At 42.1% G+C, this 23,931-nt stretch overlaps 1 protein-coding gene across 1 annotated transcript in view; it reads left to right on the top strand.

Annotated features, from left to right (window-relative positions):
• Positions 1-20,991, top strand: part of LOC140487258 (uncharacterized) — a 190,306-nt gene extending 169,315 nt beyond the window's left edge. Inside the window, exons 39-44 of the mRNA XM_072586884.1 lie at positions 4,865-4,962; positions 5,740-5,914; positions 11,800-11,897; positions 17,258-17,432; positions 17,524-17,621; positions 20,615-20,991. Of these exons, the coding sequence (XP_072442985.1) occupies positions 4,865-4,962; positions 5,740-5,914; positions 11,800-11,897; positions 17,258-17,432; positions 17,524-17,614 (637 nt within the window). The 3' untranslated portion in view covers positions 17,615-17,621; positions 20,615-20,991. The remainder of the gene's footprint in view (positions 1-4,864; positions 4,963-5,739; positions 5,915-11,799; positions 11,898-17,257; positions 17,433-17,523; positions 17,622-20,614) is intronic.
• The last annotated feature ends 2,940 nt before the right edge of the window (positions 20,992-23,931 follow it).

Here is a 23,931-nt window from a genome sequence, read left to right on the forward strand (position 1 = left end):
CCCACGCACAAAGCCATGTTGACTATCCCTAATCAGTCCTTGGCTTTCCAAATACATGTACATCCTGTCCCTCAGGATTCCCTCCAACAACTTGCCCACCACTGAGGTCAGGCTCACCGGCCTATAGTTCCGTCTTTACCGCCCTTCTTAAACAGTGGCACCACGTTAGCCAACCTCCAGTTTTCCAACACCTCACCTGTGACTATTGATGATGCAAATATCTCAGCAAGAGACCCAGCAATCACTTCTCTAGCTTCCCACAGAGTTCTCGGGTACACCTGATCAGGTCCTGGGGATTTATCCACCTTTAATCATTTCAAGACATCCAGCACTTCCTCCTCTGTAATCTGGACATTTTGCAAGATGTCACCATCTATTTCCCTACAGTCTATATCCTCCATATCCTTTTCCACAATAAATAATGATGCAAAATATTCATTTAGTATCTCCCCCATTTTCTGTGGCTCCACACAAAGGCCGCCTTGCTGATCTTTGAGAGGCCCTATTCTCTCCCTAGTTATCCTTTTGTACTTAATATATTTGTAAAAACCCTTTGGATTCTCCTTAATTCTATTTGCCAAAGCTATCTCATGTCCCCGTTTTGCCCTCCTGATTTCCCTCTTAAGTATACTCCTACTTTCTTTATACTCTTCTAAGGATTCACCTGATCGATCCTGTCTATACCTGACATATGCTTCCTTCTTTTTCTTTACCAAACCCTCAATTTCTTTAGTCATCCAGCATTCCCTATACCTACCAGCCTTTCCTTTCACCCTGACAGGAATATACTTTCTCTGGATTCTTATTATCTCATTTCTGAAGGCTTCCCATTTGCCATCTGTTCCTTTTCCTGCGAATATCTGCCTCCAATCAGCTTTCGAAAGTTCTTGCCTAATACCGTCAAAATTGGCCTTTCTCCAATTTAGAACTTCAACTTTTAGATCTGGTCTATCCTTTTCCATCACTGTTTTTAAAATGAATAGAATTATGGTCGCTGGCCCCACAGTGCTTCCCCACTGACACCTCAGTCACCTGCCCTGCCTTATTTCCCAAGAGTGGTTCAAACTTTGCACCTTCTCTATTAGGTACATCCACATACAGAATCAGAAACTTTTCTTGTATACACTTATAGAAATTCCTCTCCATCTGAACCTTTAACACTATGGCAGTCCCAATCGATGTTTGGAAAGTTAAAATCCCCTGTCATAACTACTCTATTATTCTTACAGATAACTGAGACCTCCTTACAAGTTTGTTTCTCAATTTCCCTCTGACTATTAGGGGGTCTATAATACAATACCAATAAGGTGATCATCCCTTTCTTATTTCTCAGTTCCACCCAAATAACTTCCCTGGATGTATTTCTGGGAATATCCTCCCTCAGTACAGCTGTAATGCTATCCCTTATCAAAAATGCCACTCCCCTTCCTCTCTTGCCTCCCTTTCTATCCTTCCTGTAGATTTGTATCCTGGAACATTACGCTGCCATTCCTGCCCATCCCTGAGCCATGTTTCTGTAATTGCTATGATATCCCACTCCAATGTTCCTAACCATGCCCTGAGTTCATCTGCCTTCCCTGTTAGGCCCCTTGCATTGAAATAAATGCAGTTTAATTTATTAGTCCTACCTTGTCCCTGCCTGCCCTGACTGTTTGACTCACTTCTGTTCTCAACTGTACCAGTCTCAGATTGATCTCTTTCCTCACTATCTCACTGGGTCCCCCCTCCCCCCCAACTTACTAGTTTAAATCCTCCCGAGCAGCTCTAGCAAATCTCCCTGCCAGTATATTAGTCCCCTTCCAATTTAGGTGCGATCCGTCCTTCTTGTACAGGTCACCTCTACCCCAAAAGAGATTCCAATGATCCAAAAATGTGAATCCTTCTCCCAAACACCAGCTCCTCAGCCATGCATTTGTCTGCTCTATCCTCCTATTCCTGCCCTCACTAGTTCGTAGCACTGGGAGTAATCCAGATATTACTACCCTTGAGGACCTCCTGTTTAAATTTTTGTCCAACTCTCTGTAATCTCCCTTCAGAATCTCAACCTTTTCCCATCCTATATTGTTGGTTCCAATGTGGACAATAACCTCCTGCTGGCCCCTCTCCCCCATGAGAACATTCTGCACCCTCTCTGAGACATCCTTGATCCTGGCACCAGGCAAACAACACACAGAAACGTCTGTCTATACCTCGGATTCCAGAATCCCCTAACACAATTGATCTCTTGGAAACCGACGTACCCCTCATTGCATTAGAGCCAGTCTCAGTACCAGAAACTTGGCTGTTCGTGCTACGTTCCCCTGAGAATCCATCACCCCCTACATTTTCCAAAACACCATACCTATTTGAAATGGATATATCCACAAAAGACTCCTGCCCAAGGAGTTAACCCTTCCTGGAGTTAACCCATCTATGTGACTGTATCTGAGACTTTTCCCCCCTTCCTATAACTGCCATACATCACATACTGTTGCTGTTACAAATTCCTCATCGCTTCTATCTGTCTCTCCAACCGATTCACTCGATCTGATAAGATTCGCATCCAACAGCATTTATGGCAAGTATAATCCACAGTAACCCTTAAACTCTCTTTAAACTCCCACATCTGACAAGAAGTACATATCACTGCAAAGACCATTTTTGCTCCTTCACAATCTACAGAACCAGAAAAGAACACCGTCTTATTCCTCTGTAAAATACCGCACCAGGTTAAATTAATAGCTGTGGCTTATATTTTAAGTTTAATTAAGAGACTTATCTCCAAAAACATATAATCAAGAAAGAACCCACTGTACTCACTAATACAGCCTTTCTCTTGGACATACTTAAAACAACAATTAACTTATCTGATTCTGTGTTGTGAACCTCGTCCAAACCAGTTCCTCCAAGATTAGTTGTGAAATTTACTGTTTGTTAATTTTCCCAGATGCACTCCGATGTCCAGCGACACATGAATTACTTCTCTTGTAATCAGTGATGTTAAGATTTTAATCGTTCCAATCAATGTCCAGGCACTGATAACCCAATTATCCTGTGCCTAAGCGGTGTCATAGCACACCTTATCAAATGCTAAGTTTCCTTCTGACTAACTGACCCTCTTACATGGTTGTACTATCCAACCTTGTGTGGTCCTTCTGCCTTCAGATGATCTTTTTGCCAGGAACTGGTGTGCCCTGCCTTAAAACAAATGTGAGCAGTAAAAAATAACAAGTTGCTAATGAGTTTTTAAATAGCCTCAGTTTGGTAGAGAGAGAATTCCATACCCCAATTTTTCTCCATCTCATTCTTAACAGCAGCCAGTGACAGGAATGGCATCTTGAAATTGATACAAAGAGCATAGAAAATTTACAGCCTAGGAACAGGCCCTTCGGCCCTCCAAACCCGAGCCGATCCAAGTCTACTGTCTAAATCTGTCGCCCACTTCCTAAGCATCAGTATCCCTCTGCTCCCCACCAATTCATGCATCCGTCCAGACGCATCTTAAATGAATCTACCGTGCCTGCCTCTACCATCTCTGCTGGCAACACATTCCAGATACCCACCACCCTCTGTGTAAAGTACTTGCCGCATGTATCCCCTTTAAACTTTTTACCTCTCACCTCGAAAGTGTGACCTCTTGTTATTGAATCCTTCACCCTGGGAAAAACCTTATCTCTATCTACCCTGTCTATACCCTTCATGATTTTATAAACCTCAATTAGGTCCCCCTCAATCTCCTTTTTCCTAATGAAAACAAACCTAACCTATTCAACCTTTCTTCATACCTAGCACCTTTCATACCAGGCAACATCCTTGTAAACCTTTTCTGCACCCTCTCCAAAGCGTCCACATCCTTTTGGCAATGTGGTGACCAGAACTGTACACCGTATTCTAAGTGCGGCCAAACCATTGTCATGGACAATTTTAACATGACCTGCCAGGTCTTATACTCAATAGCCCATCCGATGAAGGTAAGCATGCCATATGCCTTCTTGACCACTCTATCCACTTGTGCAACAACCTTCATGGTACAATAAACCTGAACTCCCAGATCTCTCTGCTCATCAACTTTTCCCAAGGCTCTTCTGTTTACTGTATAATTCGGTCTAGAATTAGAATTCCCAAAATTCATCACCTCACATTTGCCTGGAATGAACGCCATCTGCCACTTCTCCGCTCAACTCACCAGTCTATCTATATTCTCCTGTATTCTTTGACAGTCCCTTGTGCTTTCTGCTATCCACCAATCTTTTTGTCATCAACAAACTTGCTGATCGTACCGATAGTGCCCTCTTCCAGGTCATTTACGTATATCACAAACAACAGTGGCCCCAGCACTGACCCCTGTGGAACACCATTGGTCACCTTCCTCCATTTCAAGAAACTCCCTTTAACTACTACTCTCTGTCTCCTGTTACTCAACCAGTTCTTTATCCACCTAGCTAGAACACCCTGCACACCATGTGACTTCACTTTCTCCGTTAGTTTATCATAGGAAACCTTATCAAACACTTTACTAAAGTCCATGTATAGGACATTAACAGCCCTTCCTTCATCTATCAACTTGGTCACTTCTTCAAATAACTCTATTAAATGGTAAGGCACGATCTGCCCCACAAATAACCATGTTGTCTATCACTGATAAGCCCATTCTTTTCTAAATATAAATAGATCTTATCCCTTGGTACCTTCTCGAGCAACTTTCCCACCACTGACGTCAGGCTCACTGGTCTGTAATTACCTGGAATATGAGTGCCTGCACCATTTTTGGATCTTCCCTCCAATTCTGTTCTAGTTTTGGGGACCTGGAACACTCAGGCCTATTTCTCAAATACGAATAGTTTTGTGAACTGCACTAACCAATCATTCCATTTACATTCAACAGGTGTAGCATTTCAACTGGATTTACCTGTATCAACGCAGAGCAAAGAAATGGCAGCTGTGAAGATTACAGAGTACGATTTATCTGTCCTGAATCCTTTTGTAAGTAATTAACATTTTAAATGGTATTTTGTGTTCTATATTCCAATTCATTAGTAGTATTTCTAGATGCAATGTTGCAACTGTATTGCTCCTACAAATGTTAACAACCCTAAGAAGCATTGTCAACCCCCATGACTGTACAACCAAAAACCCACTACTGACTGTACAAAGCCTTGTGTCCATAGCCCTTTTTCTTCAATCTCAGTAGCTCTCAATCTAATCCTTGCCTCTATTAAGTGAGCATGGTTGCCTATTAAGAACTGCTGATCAAATTGGAATTCTTGTTTATAGCAATATCCCTTGCTGTGTTATTTTTGCTGAACGCAGCATTCTTTCTCGAGCCAAATACCAAGAATGCTGGAGAAACTCGGCAGGCCTGGCAATATCTGTGGAGAGAAAATCTGTGGTATGATTCATCTTCAAAACTGACTTCTTCAGAACTAGACTCATTAACTGTGTTTCTTTCTCCACAGATGTTGCCCCACCTGCTAAGTTTCTCCAGCATCCTCTGTACTTGTTTCAGATTTCTAGCATCTGCAATATTTTGCTGAAATAAATTTGAAAAGACAGCACCTTGTTTTCCTGTGGAATTCTCAATTTGTGATCTCTTTGAAGGAGGAAGTGAAAAAATACTGGATTGCTTTCTTGTCGAAATTTATTACTATTTTATTTAACGTTTTTTAAACAGTCAGGTTTTACCGTTTTTGAGTTTCTATCCTAAAACTGAAAGTGTTGAAGTGTTGCTGACAGCACAGTCTTTGTCTTCCTTTAAACCAGGCAGCTGCAAAACCCAGTGGTTTGATCGAGATGACCCTTCCGGAAATGGGGATTATGAAGATCTTGTGAATCTTCGAAAAGAAAATGCTGGTAAAATCTGCAGTAATCCGACTGCCTGCGAAGTAGAGACAACAGAAGGTGTTCCTGCCTCACGTACTGGAGACATTGTTTCTGAGTAAATAATGATACCTGCCATCTTATATGGACAACCGGAAGACATTTGATCAGGTTCCATGCAATCGACTGTTAGCAAAAATAAAAATACATGAGGTTGGAGGCAACCTTTTTACGCTAGTAGGGAATTGGTTAGAAGGTATTAGACAGTCAGTAGAGGTAATGGATATATATTCCAGTTGTTACGATATGACTACTGGTGTCCCACACTGGGACTTAGTATTTCAATTTATTTATCAGTGACTTATTTAAAGCAATAGAAAGCATTTTGTTCAACACCAGGTTAGCAGGCACAATACAAAGTGTAGGTAAGGGCAGAAACTTGCAAAACGACACAACATGCTAAACTAGTGGAAAGGTTATGGTAGCTGAACTTCAAAGTGGAATACGTGAGCTTGTACAAACATTCAAATTAGGAGGAGTAGGCCACTTGACCCCTCGAACCTGCTCCACCAGTCAAGAAGATCATGATTGATCTGATTACTTCATATTCCACCTCCTTTCTTATCAAGAATCTATTTAATTTTACAGTAAGAATTTTCAAAGACAATGCTTCCAATACCTTTTGAGAAAGAAAGTTCCAAAGAGCTCAACCCTCTGTGAGAAACAATTCCTCCTCATCTCTATCTTAAATAGCAACATGTTATTTTTAAACAGTGACCTCACTTTGGGCATTAACAGAAATGGTTGATCACAATATATTTTAAGTCATGAGAAGAAGACAGAAACAGAAAGGTTTTCATGTCCATGTATAGACAATATTAAATTCTAGTTGCACAAATGACTTCAAAAATTCTTAACATAATTTTGAAGGGACTAAAGTAAAAGGGGAGGAAGTATACTTTAAATCCATATAGCCCTGGCGAGGCTGCACTATTGCATTCAGTTCTGAGCCTCATAACTCAGTAAGGATATGTTATCTATCTGTGGAAGAACCACAGGTTCACAATCACTAGAATGGTACTGATGATTTAAAGCAGTCATTCTCAATGGAGATATATGGCCCCCTTAGGGGCCCTGGCACATTTGAAGGGGGCTATATACTGAAAACTGGAATGATTTTCTGTCTATCTACTCCATGTTTGAAAGGTGGGGGGGGTGGACAATGGAACCTGAGAAGCGCTCATAGGGGGGCCGTGGCCATAAAAAAGGTTGAGAATCACTGATCTAGAGGATTGCTTATGTATATATGTTACAAGGAGTATATTTTGCTTCATTGCTCAGATCTATGAATATAGGAATTGGGACATCATTTTGAGATTGTACTGGACATTGATGAAGTCTTCCTCAAGCACTGGAACCAGTTCTGGTCGCTCGATTATGGGAAGGATATTATTAGGCTGGAGAATGTTCAGAAGAGAGTTACCAGGATATTGCCAAGAATGGAGGGCTTGAGTTATCAGGAGAGGCTGAATAGGCTAGGACTTTTTTCACTGTAGTGTAGGAAGTTGAGGGATAACCTTGTAGAGATTTATAAAATAATGTGGGCCATAGATAAGATGAATGGCCAGTGTCTTTTCCCTCGGATGGGGGATTTCAAGACTAGGGGGCATATTTTTAAGGTGAGAGGAGAAAGATTTAAAAAAGAAATGAGGACCAGTTTCTTTTTAAGAATGGTTCATGTGAGGAATGAACTACCAGAGGATGTGTTGGATGTGGTGCAGTTAGAATGTTTAAAAGACATTTAGATAAGTACATGAATAATTATAATGACCAATCAGAGGCAAAGCTGCAGGTTAACATCTGTTGGGGGGATTCAACTGCATTGAGAAATGAAAAAAATAAAAAGAAAGGAGAACTCAAAAGAGATTATTAAAGTCTCTAGCATACAAAATATGACAGGGTGTTTGGAAAGGGTTAGGAATCTAACTTTAAAAACACTGGATGAATGAATAACAATGAGAAGAGGAACGGTCAATACAGGACTGAAGATGTTGAATCTGAATGCGTGCAGTACACGAAATAAGGTAAATGAGCTTCTGGCACAGCTCGAAATTGGCAATTGTGACGTGGTATGCATGATGGAGATGTGGCTGCAAAGGGATCAGGACTAGAAGCTAAATATCCAAGGATATGTATCCTATCGAAAAGACAGGCAGGTGGGCAGAGGAGGTAGGGTTGCCTTGTTAGTAAAAAAAATGGACTGGAAAATCCAGGTTGGTAGTTGATTGCAAGTAAAAGAAATTGTGGAGTGTCTACGAGATGCCTGTTTGGGGCAGTTTGTGGTGGAGCCCACTAGGGAACAGGCAATTTTGGATGTAGTGTTATGCAATGAGGCAGACTTGATAAGGACACTCAAGGTGAAGGAACCCTAGGAGGCAGTGATCATAATATGACAGAATTTACTCTGTAATTTGAGAGGGAGAAGGTGGATTCAGATGTAATGGTATTAAAGTTGAATAAAGGCAGCTGCAGAGGGATGAGCAGACCAGAATTGAATGGGAGAGGAGCCTAGCAGAAAAAAACAGTGGAACAGCAATAGCAGGAGTTTCTGGGAGTAATTCGAGAGACGCATCAAAAAATCATCCAAGAATAAAGAAGCATATTGAAGGGAGGATGAGGCAACCATGGCTGACCCGGCAACCATGGCTGACCAGGGAAGGCAGGGACAGCCTACAAGCAAAAGAGAAAGTGCTCAATGTGGCAAAGGGCAGGAGGAAACCAGAGGATTGAGAAGCCTGCAAAGACCAACAGAGGACAATAAAGAAATAAGGAGGGAGAAGATTAAATATGAGGGTAAGCTAGCCAGTAATATTAGGAAAGATTACGAGAGTTTCTTTAGGTATATAAAGAGCAAAAGTGGACACTGGACCACTGGAAAATGATGCTGGAGAAATAGTAATGGGGAACAAAGAAATGGCTGAGGAACTGAATAAGTACTTTGCATTAGTCTTCATAGTGGAAGGCACTAGTAATATCCCAAACATTCAAGAGAGTTGGGGGAATCCGAGATGAATACAGTTGCCATTACCAAGGAGAAGGTGCTAGAAAAACTGAAAGGTCTGAAAGTGGATAAATCACCTGGACCAGATGGGCTGCATCCTAGAGTTCTGAAGGAGATACTGAAGCGATTGTAGAGGCTTTACTAGTGACCTTTCAGGTATCACTGGAGTCTCCCAGAGTACTGGCAAATCACTAATGTAGCCCCTCTGTTTATGAAGGGAGCAAAGCAAAAGGTGGGAAATTATAGGCTGATTAGCCTGAACTTAGTTGCTGATAAGATTTTGGAGTCCATTGTAAAAGATGAGATTTATGAAGACTAGGAAACCAATGGTAAAAGAGGGTAAAATCAGCATGGTTTCATCAAGGGGAGGTCATGCCTGACAAGTCTGTTAGAATTCTTTGAGGAGGTAACAAACAGCTTAGACCAAGGCGAGCCAGTGGATGTTTTCTGTCTGGACCTCCAGAAGGCATTTGATAAGGTACCATGCAGGAGACAGCTGAGTAAGATAAGGGCCCATGGTATTAGAGGCAAGGTACGAGCATGAATAGAAGATTGGCTGTTTGGCAGAAAGCGGAGAGTGGGGATAAAGGGATGGATGGTGACTAGCAGTGTTCCACAGGGGTCAGTGTTAGGACCACAACTTCTCACTTTAAACATTAAGGATCTGAAGGAACTGAGGGCATTCTGGCTAAGATTTCAGATAATACAAAAATAGGTAAAGGGGCAGGTAGTATTGAGGAGGGAGGGTGAAGAATTGGCAGATGAAATACAAGGTGAGAAAATGTGAGGTTGTGTTGATAGTTAGGAAGGCAAATACAATGTTGTCATTCATCTAGAGAGGACTAGAATATAAAAACTGGGATGTACTTCTAAGGTTTTATAAGGCTCTAGTAAGACCATAGTTAGAGTATTGTGAGCAATTTTGGGCCCCATACCTCAGGGCCATTACATCTTTCCTGGAGTGCGTCCAGAGGAGGTTCACAAGGATAATCCCAGGAATGAAAGGCTTAGCATATGAGGAACATTCGAGGACTTTGTACCAATACATAATGGAGTTTAGAACGATGGGGGGGGGGGGGGGGTCTGATTGAAAGTTATAGAATACTGAACAACCTGGACATTGGGAAGATGTTTCCATTGGTAAGAGAGACAAGGACACAGGGGCACAGCCTTAGAGTAAAGGGAAGACTGTTTAGAATGGAGATAAGGATTAACGTCTTTAGCCAGAATAGAGAATTTGTGTAATTCATTACCACAGAAGGCTGTGGAAGCCAGGTCACTGAGTGTACTTAAAACTGAGATAGGTTCTTGATTGCAAAGGGAATCAAAGTTATGGGCAAAAAGTGGGAAAATGAGGTTTGAAAAACCTAGCAGCCATGAATGAATGACAGAGTAATCTCTCCTCCTGTGTCTTATGGTCTAAATGCTTGGAGGGATATGGTCTAAGTGCAGGCAGGTGGGACTTGTTTAGTTCGGGATTTTGGTTAGCATGAACTGGTAGGACCGAAGGGTCTGTTTCCATGTTGTATACTCAATGAGTAAGCGTGTATGCAGAAAACAACACAAGGATTTAAGAGTGATTTAACAGGGTAAGAGGACTAAGAGGTATATTTAGGTGGCTCAGTTGAAACTGTTTCTTCTGGAGTCCAGAATGGAGGGTATAAAATTTGGGTAGCATGGTGGCTCAGTGATTAGCTCTGCTGCCTCACAGCACCATGGATCTGGATTCAATTCCACCCTTGTTGACGGTCTGTGTAGAGTTTGCACATTCTCCCCGTCTCTGCATGGGTTTCCTCCAGGTACTCTGGTATCTTCCCACATCCAAAGATGTTCAGGTTAGGTGTATTAGCCATGGTTAATTAGCGGGGGGTGGGGGTGGGGCGTTAGGGATGGGGTGGGGGTTTGGTTCTGGGTGAGAGGCTCTTCAGAGTGTTGGTGCGAAATTGATGGGCCGAATGGCCTCGTTCTGCATTGGAGGGTTCAACTGAAAATTAAAATCAGAGCTAGGCAGTTCAGGGGGTAATGTTAGGAAGCACCTCTTCAGAGCAAAGTGTTGCATAAATCTGGAGTTCTCACTTCCTGAAAAGCTGGTGAGGATAGATCAATTAAATATTTCAGACATAAGATTGATGAATTCCTTTTGGGGAAGGATATTACCGATTGTGAAACTAAGGCAGGAAATATAGTTAGATACAAATCAGCAATATTCTAAGTAAATGTGGTTCTGTTCGCTGAGCTGGGAATTTGTGTTGCAGACGTTTCGTCCCCTGTCTAGGTGACATCCTCAGTGCTTGGGAGCCTCCTGTGAAGCGCTTCTGTGATCTTTCCTCTGGCATTTATAGTGGTTTGTATCTGCCGCTTCCGGTTGTCAGTTCCAGCTGTCTGCTGCAGTGGCTGGTATATTGGGTCCAGGTCGATGTGCTTATTGATTGAATCTGTGGATGAGTGCCATGCCTCTAGGAATTCCCTGGCTGTTCTCTGTGACAACATGACTATTATAGGAGAAGCCAAACAGAGAACAGCCAGGGAATTCCTAGAGGCATGGCACTCATCCACAGATTCAATCAATAAGCACATCGACCTGGACCCAATATACCGGCCACTGCAGCAGACAGCTGGAACTGACAACCGGAAGCGGCAGATACAAATCACTATAAATGCCGGAGGAAAGATCACAGAAGCGCTTCACAGGAGGCTCCCAAGCACTGAGGATGTCACCCAGACAGGGGACGAAACGTCTGCAACACAAATTCCCAGCTCGGCGAACAGAACCACAACAACGAGCACTCGAGCCACAAATCTTCTCACAAACTTTGAATTCTAAGTAAATGCGGAACTGGCTGAGTGACCTACTCCTGTTCCTAGGAAATTGGGATTGTTTCAAAGAGTGTGAATTGTTTTAATTATTAGATTAACACATGCTTCTATTCTGCGATAAACAGGTGCAGCCTTTCAACTGGGTTTGCCTGTGTAAATGCTGAGCAAAAAGACCAGAGCTGTCAAGATTACAGAATACGATTTACCTGTCCTCGCTCTTTTTGTAAGTTTTGAACATTTCATTTGTGGAATTTACCCTTTCACTTTGCTAATCATGATGCAGTGTTGAATGTTGTCTATGTATCTGAAAATTAAAGGGCTGAAATTCTTTCCCTCTGTTTGAAGAAGCAAGTATGTGGCAGCTATAGAAAACTAGCCTCAATGCCCTTGTTCTCACATTGTGAAAATTGTACTGAACAAGGTAGCCACGTAAAAACTAGTGTCCTTGAGGAGAAGAAACCTGCCATTCTTGCCCAGGCTGGCCAATAATGATTTCAGAATCAAGATAATGTGGTTGAGTCTTAATTGTCCGCTGGAATGGATAAGCAAGCTATTAAATTCAAGGGGGAGGAGAAAGTGAGGACTGCAGATGCTGGAGATCAGAGTCAAAAGTGTGTACTGGAAAAGCACAGCTGGTCAGGTAGCATCTGAGGATCAGGAGAGTTAATGTATCAAGCATAAACTCATCATCAGGAATGTGGGGGGAAGGGGGGCGCGTGCCAAGGGGCTGAAAGATAAATGGAAGGGATAGGGTGGGGCTGGGGGAAGGTAGCTGGGAATGTGATAGTTAGATGAAGGTGGGGGGTGATTCTGATTCATTGGAGCAGAGGATGGTGTGGATAGGTGGAAAGGAAGATGGACAGGAAGGACAGTTCAAGAGGATGCTACCGAGCTGGAGGGTTGGATCTGGGTTAAGGTGGGGGAGGAGAGTTGCGGAAACTTGTAATCAACATGGATCCCATGTGGTTGGAGGGTCCCAAAACAGAAGATGGGGTGTTCTTCCTCCAGTCGTCAGATGGCGAGGATTTGGTGATGGAGGAGACCCAGGACTTGCATGTCCTTGGCAGAGTGGGAGGGCACTTGAAATGATCAGCCACAGGGCGATGGGGTTGTTTAGTGCATGTGTCCCGGAGATGTTCTCTGAAAGATTCCACAAGTTGGCATGCCTGCCTCCCCGATGTAGAGGAGACCACATCGAGAGCAACGGACACAGTAGATGAGGTGTTTTGATGTGCAGTAAAATCTCTGCCAGATATGGAAGGATCCTTCGGGGCCTTGGATGGAGGTGAGGGGGGAGCTTGGGTACAGGTTTTATACCTCTTGCGCTGTCAAGGAAAGGTGCCGGGGTGGGACCTAATGAGGGAGTCGCGGACGTAATGGTCTCTGCGGAATGCTGATAGGGGTGGGTGGGAAATATTATCAATGTGGTGGGGTCTGACTGTAGGTGGCGGAAATGGCACTGGGTGATGCAATGTTTGGACCTGATTGGTGGGATGGAAGGTGAGGAAAGTGGTTCTACCCTTGTTGCAGTTGGAGGGTGGGGTTCAAGGGAGGAGGTGCAGGAAGGGGAGCCGATGTGCTGGAGGGCATCATCAACCACATGGGAGGGGAAATTGCAGTCGTTGAAGTAGGAGGCCATCTGGGATGTTCTGGAGTGGAATTGCTCCTCCTGGGAGCAGATGCGGCAGAGGCAGAGGAATTGGAAGTAAGGGATTGGATGGATGGTCAACAAATGTTGGCCTTGCCAGTGACGCCTCTGACCCATGAAAGAATAAGTAAAATCGGAGAACTGCGCAGTTTTATTTCTTTACTGGTGCTAGTAATTTCTTCACTGGAGACTATGAGGTGTTGTACTGTGGTCCAGTGAGATCAACTTTGAGTACAATTGCCAATTATGTGCCTTTGGGACTTAAAAACTGATCTTCATTATGCTGATTCCCTGGGAGCCTTAACCCTAGCAGCTGTTACGTGGCTTTAGTTTTCAGTCTGTCAGGAGATCACATGGTGTGCTCATTTCATGTGTTTGAGAAACAGATTATTGTGGCCCGAATCAGGTTCAAACAGAAGCAACAGGCCATAAAATTGAAGATCAGAGGGACCTTAGTGTACATATTCATGGATCTCTGAAGGTTGATAAGGTAGTTAAGAAAGTATGTGGGATACTTGCCTTTATTAGCCAAAGCATAGAATACAAAAGTAAACAGGTTATGCTGATGGCATTGCACATGAGAGGATGTGGAGGAGATTTACCAGGATGTTGCCTGGGCTGGAAGGTGTAAGCTATCAGGAAAGATTAAAGAGATGGGGATTTTCTTGGAGAAGTGAAGATTAAGAGGAAACCTGACAGAGGTGTGTAAGATTGAGAAGCATAAATAGGAAGATACTTTTTCAGTTTGTAAGGGTGACCAATAGCCAGGGGGCATAGATTTACATAAGTTTTAAAAGGTAGAGGCTAAGATAAGACTTGAAAAGAAATATATTCATCCAGGATATTAATATGTTCTCCTCATTTGGTCTGCCACCTTCAATGATCCGTGCATGTATACACCCAGATTCCTCTGCTCGTACACTCCTTTAGACTTGTAACCCCTATCTTTTACTTGTCTATCCATATCTTTCCTACCAAATTCTGTTTTCTACATTGAATGCCACATATCCACCCTCTCCACTAACCTATCAGTATACTTTTGAAGTTCTACATTGTCTTCTTCACAGTGGTTCCAAGTTTGCAAAATCAAGATCATTAATAAACATCAGAAGAAGCAAGAGTCCTAGTACTGGATATTGGATAACTTTCCTCCAGCATGAAAATGTATCCATTGACCATAACTCTCAGTTTCCTATTAGTCAATTGATTTTGTCCCTACTCTCCTTTTATTTGCTTGGTGCAACTGAATCTCAAAAAAGCACTGGGATAGTGTCAGCCTAGTGAAACTATCTGTCTCCGAAAGAGCTGGAATGGAGCTGATAGTAGGAGCTGGAGTGCAATCTCGGGAATCCAGGAAAAGAAATCAAATTCTTGGGATTCAAGGAATCGTTCACTGTAATGGTGCAGTTTCTGAGGATGTTCTGAAGTTAAATCTTGTAAAGTGAAGAATGGAAACCTTTTGTTACGAAGCTGATGTTTTGAGAGTTTATGATCCGCAGTATCACCATATCTGGAATTGCTGAGGAACCCATTGGATCTATCTATTCGCTATTTGACTACTGTTTGTCTATTACCTATGTATTCCTCATGTTAATTCGAGATGTTGGAGTATAAATTATATCTATGTTGTAGATTATTTTACAGTTCTAACGTTATATCTTATTGCTGTTTGTACAAAACTATGGTATCTTGTTGTTTTCTTCTCTTATCAAGTAGCTAGGATTGCAAATGTTGTCCACTTTAAACAATAACATTACTGGTCATTAATCAGTCCACGACATAAATCTGGTCTCATTAGTATTCATAACAGTTTGAAAATGTTGTACAGATTCAAGGTAACGCACATGTGGAGCCCTTAAAAAGGAAGCATATTAGATCATCATAAAATGCGTATAGAATTATTTTATGAACCTGTTTAGATGTTCATCAGGAAGATAATTAACTTTGGTAGGTACGCACTGAGACTTTCAAACTGAGTGTGACTGTTATGGGAAAATTGAAACAAGAACAGAAGTTGGGCAAGTTGTTGAACTATTAGTGAGGGAACATCTTGCAGACAGTGATCATAACTCTGTTAGATTCAAGATTGTTATGGGTGGCACAGTGGCTCAGTGGTTAGCACTGCTGCCTCACAGTGCCAGGGACCTATGTTTGATTCCAGCCTCGGGCAATTGTGTGTGTGGAGTTTGCATGTTCTCCCCATGTCTGTGTGGGTTTCCTCTGGGTGCTCCAGTTTCCTACCACAGTCCAAAGATGTGCAGGTTAGATGGGTTGGCCATGCTAAATTGCCCATAGTGTTCAGGGATGTGTAGATCAGGTACATTAGCCATAGAGAATGCAGGGTTATAAGGATAGGTTAGGGGGATGGGTCTGGGTTGGATACTCTACAGAGGGTTGGTGTGGAGTTGTTGGGCTGAAAGGCCTGTTTCCACACTGGGGATTATATGGACAAGGATGGGCCTGATATCAAAGTTATCAATTGGAAGAAGGCTGATTTTAATAAGATCAGAAATGATTTGGCCAAAGTGAACTGGGCGTAAGTACTTTCAGATAAATCTTTCTCAGAATAGTGGAATGCATTCAAGAGAAAATATGCAGAGTTTCCGGCCAACATGGTCTAATAAAGAAATAAATTCTGTGAACCCAGGATACCAAGGGATATACAGCATTATATTCCGAGAAAAGGGGAGGCTTATGACAAGTACCAAGAGCTCAAAACATCAAAAGACTTAATGGAGTATCAAATGCAACAGCAAACTTAAAGGGAGATTAGGAGAGCTGAAAGGGAACATGAAAGGGTACTAGCAGCTAAAATAAAAGAAAATCCGAAATTGTTTTGCAGTTATGTTAAGGATAATGGGAGAGCCGAACCTATTTGTGCATTGAGCCAGAGATTTTAGGGAGGGTTTTAAATGAATACATTGTGAAAGTGTGCACAAGTGAGAGAGACAATATGGATGTAGAAATCAGGAGAAAGACCTATGATACAATTAAAGAAATTAGCACATACTGAGAGGAGGTTCCAAGTGACCTGACATGCTTAAAAGTGGATAGATATCAGGAGCCAAGTGAAATGTAAAGCAGGTTGTTGAGTGAGACAAAGGAGGAAATAGCAGAGGCACTTGTTCAATTCCTCTCTAGCCACAGGAGAGGTGCCAGAAGCCTGGAGAACAGCCAATGTGGTACCATTATTCCAGAAGGGAGCAAGTGATAAACCAACAAACTACAGGCCATTCAATTCAATCTTGGTTGTGCTAATCTATTGTGTGCAATTCTGAGGGACAGGATTAACTTGCATTTGGAGAGGCGTGGATTAATTAAGGATAGCCGGCATGGTTTTATTAAGTGAAATTCATGAGCAACTTGATTGAATTATTTGAAGTGACCAGGTGTGTAGATGGGTGCAATGTTTTTGGTGTAGTCTACTTGATAAATCTGAAAAAATGGGATTAGAATAATTTGGTGGTTGTTTCTGACCAGCCTCATCACAATAAGATGAAAAGCCTTATCCTGTGCTGTAGATCTGACTCCATGATCCTGTGCATCAGGTGAAGGAAGTGAATTACTGAGGTTGGTGGATATGGTGCTGCTTTGTCCTGGATAATATCAAGTTTCTTGATCATTGTTGGAACTATATTCATCCAGTCAAATGGGACTTATCAAACTTCTCACTTGTATCTTATGGTGGGCAGGCTTTGGGGAGTTAGGAAGTAAATTACTTGCTTCAGAATTCCAAGCCTCATTCTGCTGTTGCAGCCATGGTATTTATCTGTGCATTCAGTTCTGTTTCTGGCCATTGGTAAATGACAGTGTATTGATTTTGTGCAGTTAGATGTCTCCCAGGAAGATTCCCTGCACCTAGTAAAAATAAAAACACTGCTTCCATCTTTCGGCATGTTGCTAACAATTTCCATTTGATTTGTTCCTTTAACCAGGCAGTAAGAAAACTCAATGGTTTGATCGTGATGACCCAGTAGGAAATGGTGATTTTGAGGATCTGGAGAACCTTCGGAAGGAATATCCTGGTCAGATCTGCGATAGCCCAATTGCCTGTGAAGTACAGACAGTGTCAAACCAGTCAGCCTCAAGCACTGGGGATGTTATTCCTGAGTAATTAAACTATTCGTACTACAGTATTTTCATACTACAATTTTATGTTTTACCAATTACATCAACATCCTCTTTGGTTTTGCCTCAATAGGTGCAGCACATTGACTGGGTTTACTTGTGTGAATAAAGAACAAAAGTTTAAGCTCTGTGAAGATTACAAAATACGATTTACCTGCCCTTAATCTTTTTGTGAGTAATGGACATTTGGAAACAGTGATTTGTTGACTACCTTGATTGTATTGACTGAGGAGGTATTGTGGGTTGATGTGGCAAGGTGGAGCCTATGGCCTCCTTTACCTACTGTGTCAGCTCAAGCCAAAACATTCACATTGTCTTGTCCCTTCATTCTTTGCCATTACAACCATATGCCACCTCACATACCTTAGGAAAATATCAGGATCCATATTGAGGTTAAGTACAGATTAAATAAAACAGTTAAGCTACAGAAATACTACAATATAGCATTTAAGATTGTATCAATACACGATTATTAGAACTGAAAGTGCAGTTTTTTTCAGCTCACAGATATATGTAAGCTGTTTTTCAATTTTTAAAAGGTAGTCTATTTAAATAGATTGATAGCTTGACTGTTCTACAGATATTCCCTGCTGTTTATGAATAATTATATCTCTCAAACTTCAGTGCTCACACTGTGCAATAAAACCCAAACTCCAGCAAAAATGGAGTCTGTTTGCCATAAAATATGGATGAGCATGCTCAAATATTAGACAAACATGGATCTACATCATCCACAATATTTCTGATAAATTGTGCCAAGCAGCTGTATATACAAAGGTTGATCCTAGCCTTGCTAAACAGTAGCATCGGCTTTTGTACTATTTTCAACACTTTTTAAGAAAAGATTAAAATGGAAAATGAAGGATCACCTCAAAAGGTCTGCTGTTCTCAGTTAGTAAGAAGAAACAACACAACAATGAAAGATTGAGTCTGGGAGTCTCTCACCTTTCTGGTTTTTCAGTTCCATATTTGTGTCATTTCTACTGTTAATTGTCAAATGAATTATAAGTTACATGTGAATTGTATTTGATACCAAGAAAACTTCCTACTTTAAGTCAGGAAGTGTGGTGAGACCATTGCTCAATGTTGCATTCCCAAGTTCTGAAGGTCTTCCATTCACATGGAATTGCAGTCTTCCAAGCGGGCTGAAGACAAGGCAGCCACCTCCAAAAGCAGATCAGAGGTGGAGGCATGGAGGCAGGTGAAGCCAGCAATGTAAAAGGCCTACCTCCATGGGGTCATTGACCCATTCCTCTACATGGTTCTTAGGCCCCCTTATCCTCATACCCCTCATCCACCCAAAATTCTCCATGTCCCCTATTCGCTTCCATACTCCCATGCCCCTTTCATGTAATCTGAGTATCTTCCATGCCCTCACAATGTTGCCCATTCATTCCCCATGCCCCCATGCATTCTCTATACCCTTTCAACCAGAATCTACAGAATTTAGGAGCTAAATGAAATCACTGGGAACAAAAAACTTTTTCACAAAATAAGTCCTTTCCCGTCAAGTGATGATTATTCTGTCAAAATAAATAAACTAATATTCGTAACCCTCTTCTAAACATCTAATTATTTTAACTGATCATAAAACTAAGGCAAAACAAGGTACAGTCCTCCCCACAAAGTATATCCAAATTCCACTGAGCTAAATCCATTAATGTTGCTTGGAAAGCAACACTGCAGTTGAAATGGCATGATATTTCACAGCTAAATAAACCTTACAGAGCTCAATATAAAGACATCATTAAAGTTGCTTGATCAGTTGCCTGTTCCTTTATTTAAAAAGCCCAATGCTGTTCAAGTCAAAGGAGTCCTTTTCTCAAAGTGTTATCTGATTTTTAAATTTATTATCAATGCTAAATTCAAAGCATAGTAACCTGCCTTAAATCAGATTTCTATATAGTTGAAGCAGATAGGCACTGTATCCATTAGTTAAAGTACTCTCATACATGGGAATACATGCACAATTTAATGGTCATTTACCTTTTAAGGACAGACTCTTATACTGAATTACTGCTTTAAAATCATATTTAAATTATCGTACACTATTAGGCAATGACATATGAAGTTAGTAAAACTGTTTAAATATACCTTTTGAAAGGTTTCACAATCCACAACAGGCTTTCCCCAAGATTCATGAGCCAACTTACCTGGCAAGGTCCCCTCAGCGTTCAGGAACCATACCTGCCTCAAGGATCATATCACTGTCAGGTGAAATTACATTTGGAGAGGCTTTTAAATGGAAACCCAGATATAATATTCCATCAGAATCATGTTGCAATCTACCATGTTTCTGGCCCTGGCTCTCACGCTCATACATATAATGACTTCCACAAAAGTCATAATAGTATAAGATTGTGGCCATGCACACCTCAACTGTGGGCCTCGATATGGTTCAGTCAGTGCTGACAGCAGAAGATCTGTCCCAAAAGGATTCATAAGAGTTTCTGTGTAAATTTTCATTGAGTTGCACTTCTTTAAATACATTAATCTTTGAAGAAATACATTTTTAAGCATTGCATGATAATTCACTACAAAAGAACCATTGAGCCTGATGGATTGAACACAAAGAATATCATCCTCAAGCTCCATTCCATTAAAAAAAGCCTCTGCTTAATCCAGGGAATAAAGACATTCCCCTTCGATTTAGCAGCAATGCTTTTGTGAAACGGAGTTGCTTTTAAAAGTGAATTCTTGGTACATTCTGAACTCAACTTTATTTTTGTAATGTGTTTTGAGAGAGCAGATATTCATAAAAATGTTTAAATATTAAATGTTTTGAAACCTAATCTGTGCAGCTCTTGCTAGTGGGCAGATTTCCACGAGTCACAGTCATCACTTTTGCTTCTCAATTTTCAGCTACCAATATACGTTGATAAAGTGTGGCACCAGAAAGGGCACAGCAGGTGTCTGACCAGAGTTAAAGTTTTGGGCATAACCCTTCATCAGAACCAAAACATCTCTTCTCTTGCTCCTCAGATGCTACCTGCCTTGTGCCTTTTCCAGCGCCACACTCTGACTCTCGAGCATCAGCAGTCCTCACTATCTCCTAGCTACCAGTATAAACCCAACAAGACAGTGTAACCACTGTCTTCTGTCCATAGGTCTAAGTTGATTCTAAAAACATGGGAAGTTCCTAATCGCATGTCATTTTTTTCTAGGGACAAGTGAGCAGGAAAGCAGTCACAGGACCTGCCTCTGGAGCCAGCCAGGCCTGCTTTCAGGCTCAATATTTGATGGAGATGCTGTACATAAACATTAGTCTGATGGATTTGGGGACAAATAAAAAGCAGTTACGGAAAGAAAGTCACATCATATAGACTTGGAGTTACTGACTAATCACATTGAACTATACTACCTGCATAACTGTATAGAAATTGAATTTATATATCATTTTGAGAAATGTTGGAAATTGGTAATTATTCGGGAGCAGAACTCTTGGAGCTGTATGCATTTAGTTATAATAATTAACAAATAGGTTGCATGTGAGGGAAAAGTGGGAAACTCAATAATATGAATAAAATTTGTTATCTAATTATTATTAGTGTAATTCTTAGAATATTCCACACATTTAATCTTTGCAAATACAGTATTCAGTAATTAAATCAAGGGATAACTTACGATCAAAAAAGTCTACATTCCCAAAATGGAACAGGACATGTCTCATTCCTAACGTGGAGTAACAGTGTCACCTGTTTAAACCAATTCAGGAGATATGCATACTATCAGCAAAGCCAAAAGGTATTATCCATGCCTTTCACCCTGAGATGGTGGTGAAGTTAGCTTCATGAATTGCTGTAGTCTCTGGGGTGTAGGGACACCCACAATGCTGTTAAGGATGCATTTCCAAAATTTTGACCCAGCAATACTGAAGGAACATGCTTTTGAGACAGGATGGTGGGTGACTTGGAGGAGAACTTGCAGGTCTGTGGTGCGCTTGTTCTCCTGGTGGTAGAGATTATAAGGTTTGGAAGGTTCTATAAAGGGAGTAGGGCATTTTACAAAGATGCAAAAGTGAGGTGCTGGAGATTAGAGTTGAGAGTGTGGTGCTAGAAAAGCACAGCAGGTCAGGCAGCATCTGAGGAGCAGACAATGTTTCAGGCAAAAGCCCGTCAGGCTTTGAGCTGAGGGGGTGGTGAGATAAGTGGGAGGGGAGTGGGGCTGGGGAGAAGGTAGCTGAAAGTGTGATAGGTAGATGGAGATGGGAGTAATGGTGATAGGTCGGAGAGGAGGGTGGAGCAGATAAGTGGGAAGGAAGGTGGACAGGTCATGAGGGTGGTGCTGAGTTGGAAGGTTGAGTCTGGGATAAGGTAGGGGGAGGGGAACTGAGGAAACTGGTAAAATCCACATTGTTGCCAAGGGGTTGGAGGGTCCTGAGGCAGACGATGAGGCGTTCTTCCGTCAGGCGTCGGGTGGTTAGGGAGTGGCGATGGAGCAGGCCTAGGACCTACGTGTCCTTACCAGAGTGGGAGGGGGAGTTGAAGTGTTTGGCTATGGGGCAGTGGGGATGTTAATGCGGGAGATGCTGCAGGTTTGATGGTGAGGTTGGGGTTGGAGTGGAGGGTTGGACTGCATCTGTTCCCAGGATGACCAATTCCATCTCAGAAAGTCCCAGTTGGCCGCCTCCTTCCACAATCGCAACTTCCTTCCCACGTAGTTGACGATGCCCTCCAGCACATCTCCTCCATTTCACATACCACCGCCCTTGAATCACACCACACCCAATACAACAAGGACTGAATCCCCCGGTCCTCCCCTTCCACCCCACAAATCTTCGCATGCAACGCATCATCCTCCGCCACTTCTGCCAACTCCAAACAGACCCCACCACCAGAGACATAGTTCCCTCCCCACGCTTATCAGCATTCCGAAAAGGCCATTCTCTCTGTGACTCCCTCGTCAGGTCCACACCCCTCCACCAGGCCACACCCCACTCCTGGAACCTTTCCCTGCCATCACAGAAGTGCGAAACCTGCACCTAAATCACTTCCCTCACCTCTGTCTAAGGCCCCAAGCGATCCTTCCATATCCATTAGAAATTTACCTGTACTTCTACCAATGTCATCTACTGCAGCCGTTGCACCCGGTATGATCTCCTCTACATCAGGAGGCAGGACGCCTTCTTCCAGATAATTTCAGAGAACATCTCTGGGACACCATACCCACCAACCCCATGCCCCATGGCTGAACACTTCAACTCCCCCTCCTGCTCCATCAAGGGCATACAGGTCCTGAGCCTCCTCCACTACCAAACCGTTACGACCCAACACCTGGAGGAGGAACGCCTCATATTTCGTCTTGGGACCCTGCAACCAAATGGGATAAATGTGGATTTCAACAGATTCCTCATTTCCCCTCCCCTCGCGTTATCCCAGTCCCAACAGTCCAATACAGCACCACTCTCCAGACCTGTCCATCACTCCCTCCTCTGACCTATCACCTTCTCCCTCACCTTCATCCACCCCCAAACCCCACACCCCTCCCATTTATCTCTCAGCCCCGGCCCACAAGCCTCATTCCTGATGAATGGCTTCTGCCTAAAACGTCGATTCTCCTGCTCCTCGGATGCTCCCTGACCTGTGATGCAACTGGTCAAACAACTCAGCTTTAAGTAAAACAATTTATTTAAATACTACTGTTAAAACATGAACAAAAGCAAGCAGAATTTAGACTAATGTAACTGTTGGAAAACTTAACAGAATCCTTGATACAGTAACTTAACTAACTACCTGTTTCAATATACTAACATCCCAGAAACGCACCCCTTGGCAAAAAAGTAAATTTAATCACAGATCCTTTAGACAGGATTCTAATCCAGGAGTGATTTCAGAGAAAGTCAGTTAGGAATCATTTACTGAAGCTTGCAAACCCTCTGATACTCAAATCTTGTGACTGCTACAAAAAAAGGAGAACCTGACCTGGGAGAACTGACCCTTCCATTGTTAAACTGTTTTAAAAAAAAATCTAATTCAGGCTGGCCCCTAGCCACTTCAGCACCTGTACCTTTACAATGTCTCTTCAAAAAAACCCAGGAGAAAGTAACCTTTTTAAAATGACAGCATCGCCACATTCCAGAGTTAACAAGATATGTTATAAATACCATAGACACCCCAGCAAAACTGCACTCTTGACAAAACGCTTTGAAATAAACACATTTTTATAACTCAAGAGCCTCATGTCATTAACAGAGTTTGTTTCATCCATATATCATTTATATTATACTTTCAGCAATTTGATAACATGACAGTCTCTACCTTGCAACTTCTATTGTTACATATCAATATAGCTGGTCATCCTTATACAAACATTTAATTTATGGACTCTTGTTCATACAAACAGCTATTGTGTTTTGTCCTTTTTTTAAGATTACTTACAATGTGGAAACAGGCCCTTCAGCCCAACAAGTCCACACTGACCCTCCAAAGAGCAACCTACCCAGACCCATTCCCCTACATTTGCTCCTTCACCTATAACTACA

Source organism: Chiloscyllium punctatum, chromosome 16 (genome assembly GCF_047496795.1).
Source record: "Chiloscyllium punctatum isolate Juve2018m chromosome 16, sChiPun1.3, whole genome shotgun sequence".
Lineage (NCBI taxonomy): Eukaryota > Metazoa > Chordata > Chondrichthyes > Orectolobiformes > Hemiscylliidae > Chiloscyllium > Chiloscyllium punctatum.